At 38.9% G+C, this 1,383-nt stretch overlaps 1 protein-coding gene across 1 annotated transcript in view; it reads right to left on the bottom strand.

Annotated features, from left to right (window-relative positions):
- Positions 1-334: 334 nt before the first annotated feature.
- Camkmt (calmodulin-lysine N-methyltransferase) overlaps positions 335-1,383 on the bottom strand; it is a 388,519-nt gene continuing 387,470 nt past the window's right edge. The window contains exon 11 of the mRNA XM_076833434.1: positions 335-919. Within this exon, the coding sequence (XP_076689549.1) occupies positions 842-919 (78 nt within the window). The 3' untranslated portion in view covers positions 335-841. The remainder of the gene's footprint in view (positions 920-1,383) is intronic.

Here is a 1,383-nt window from a genome sequence, read left to right as displayed (position 1 = left end):
CCCTGATAAAGGCTCACTTTTCATTCATAGCCAGAGCCTAAATGTGCTCTTCTTGTACCTAAACAGATAATAAGCACTCAGCACACTCCCCCTCCTTGACACAGCACACTGAGACTAATCACACATAATTGGAGAGGAGGAGCAGAGGGCTGGCCACGCTATTGTGTCCAGAGGACAAACGGTCAGTTTATGAGGCTTTGGGCTGATGTAGTCATTTCTTATACATCTATAGGGAAAAAAACATCCTGTTTAAAGGGGAAAAAAGAATGAGAGAGGAAGAGAGAGACAGAGAAAGGGATGGCATATTTAATAGAATTTATTAGAGGGAGAGCAGAAAGATGTATTTTATTTTATTTTTAACCAGGAAAGAATCATGATGTTTGCTATGTTTACAGATTAAAAACTATCATCACCAAAACAGAACAAAAACCTGTTTTTTTTTTTTCTTTTAAAGAGGGGGTGGGAAGGGGGGGAATCACCAAAAGAAATTCTGTTTTAGAAGGAAAAGTATTTAGGTTGCTCACAAGTCAAATTCAAATCTCAGACAGCCTGCTTATACATATTTAAAGACAAACAAAGGTTTGGTATAAGAAAAGCAACAAGCAGACTGTAAAAAGAGGAGGTGAAGGAGGGAGGCGGAGATGGCTGGAGATGATGTGGGTACGCCTGGGTAGTCCCTAACCAAGCCCATGTGTGGAATGTAGAAGATTGGGTGGGGGCCCCGAGTCCTGGAGCCTCAAAAATCTCAGGGAACCATATTATATCCATTGCAGATTCCTGTTTTCATAAAATTATTCCCTGGGTATAGATGTTTTCTTCATCTTCTGAGAAGCTTACTCTTCTATCCATTTTGGGTTAAAATAAGCAGAAGGGGGTAATGAAGGTTTTCTTCATAGATATCTGGGTTTTCTTTTTTCAACTGTAAATAATAATAGAAAAAGAAGGTAAGAGGATTCAGATTAGGAATTTTTACCAGTTGATATTAATGTTGATTATAATATATTTAAGACTTTTTACCTAAATATATAGTTGTGGAGAAATTAATCACAAAAAAGCAACTCAAATTAGTTCTCAATAGCATTGGCATAACTACTATACACGAAGATGGGAGTCTTTTTTTCATAAAAATAGCGACTCTGAAATGTCTTCTCTGCTCACAGTATCCAAAATTTCATTGTTTTGCTTTGTTTTAGGTGGGAGTAGGGTGTTTTTTCATGAATAACCAAACTGCGTGTTTGTGATTGGAGGGAGAGTTGGGCTCCTCATCTCCCCATACCAGTCACTGGACATGGAAGTTTCTGCTCTAGATCCTCCCTTTCCCTGAGAAGCACCACACCATTCAGGCAGGCAGGCAGGCATTTCAGATCGCAGTTTGGAGACTTT

The sequence above is a fragment of the Callospermophilus lateralis genome, chromosome 14 (assembly GCF_048772815.1).
Source record: "Callospermophilus lateralis isolate mCalLat2 chromosome 14, mCalLat2.hap1, whole genome shotgun sequence".
In the NCBI taxonomy this organism is placed as follows: domain Eukaryota; kingdom Metazoa; phylum Chordata; class Mammalia; order Rodentia; family Sciuridae; genus Callospermophilus; species Callospermophilus lateralis.
The sequence above is the reverse complement of the archived record's forward strand: the minus strand, read 5'-3'. Positions and strand labels throughout refer to the sequence as shown.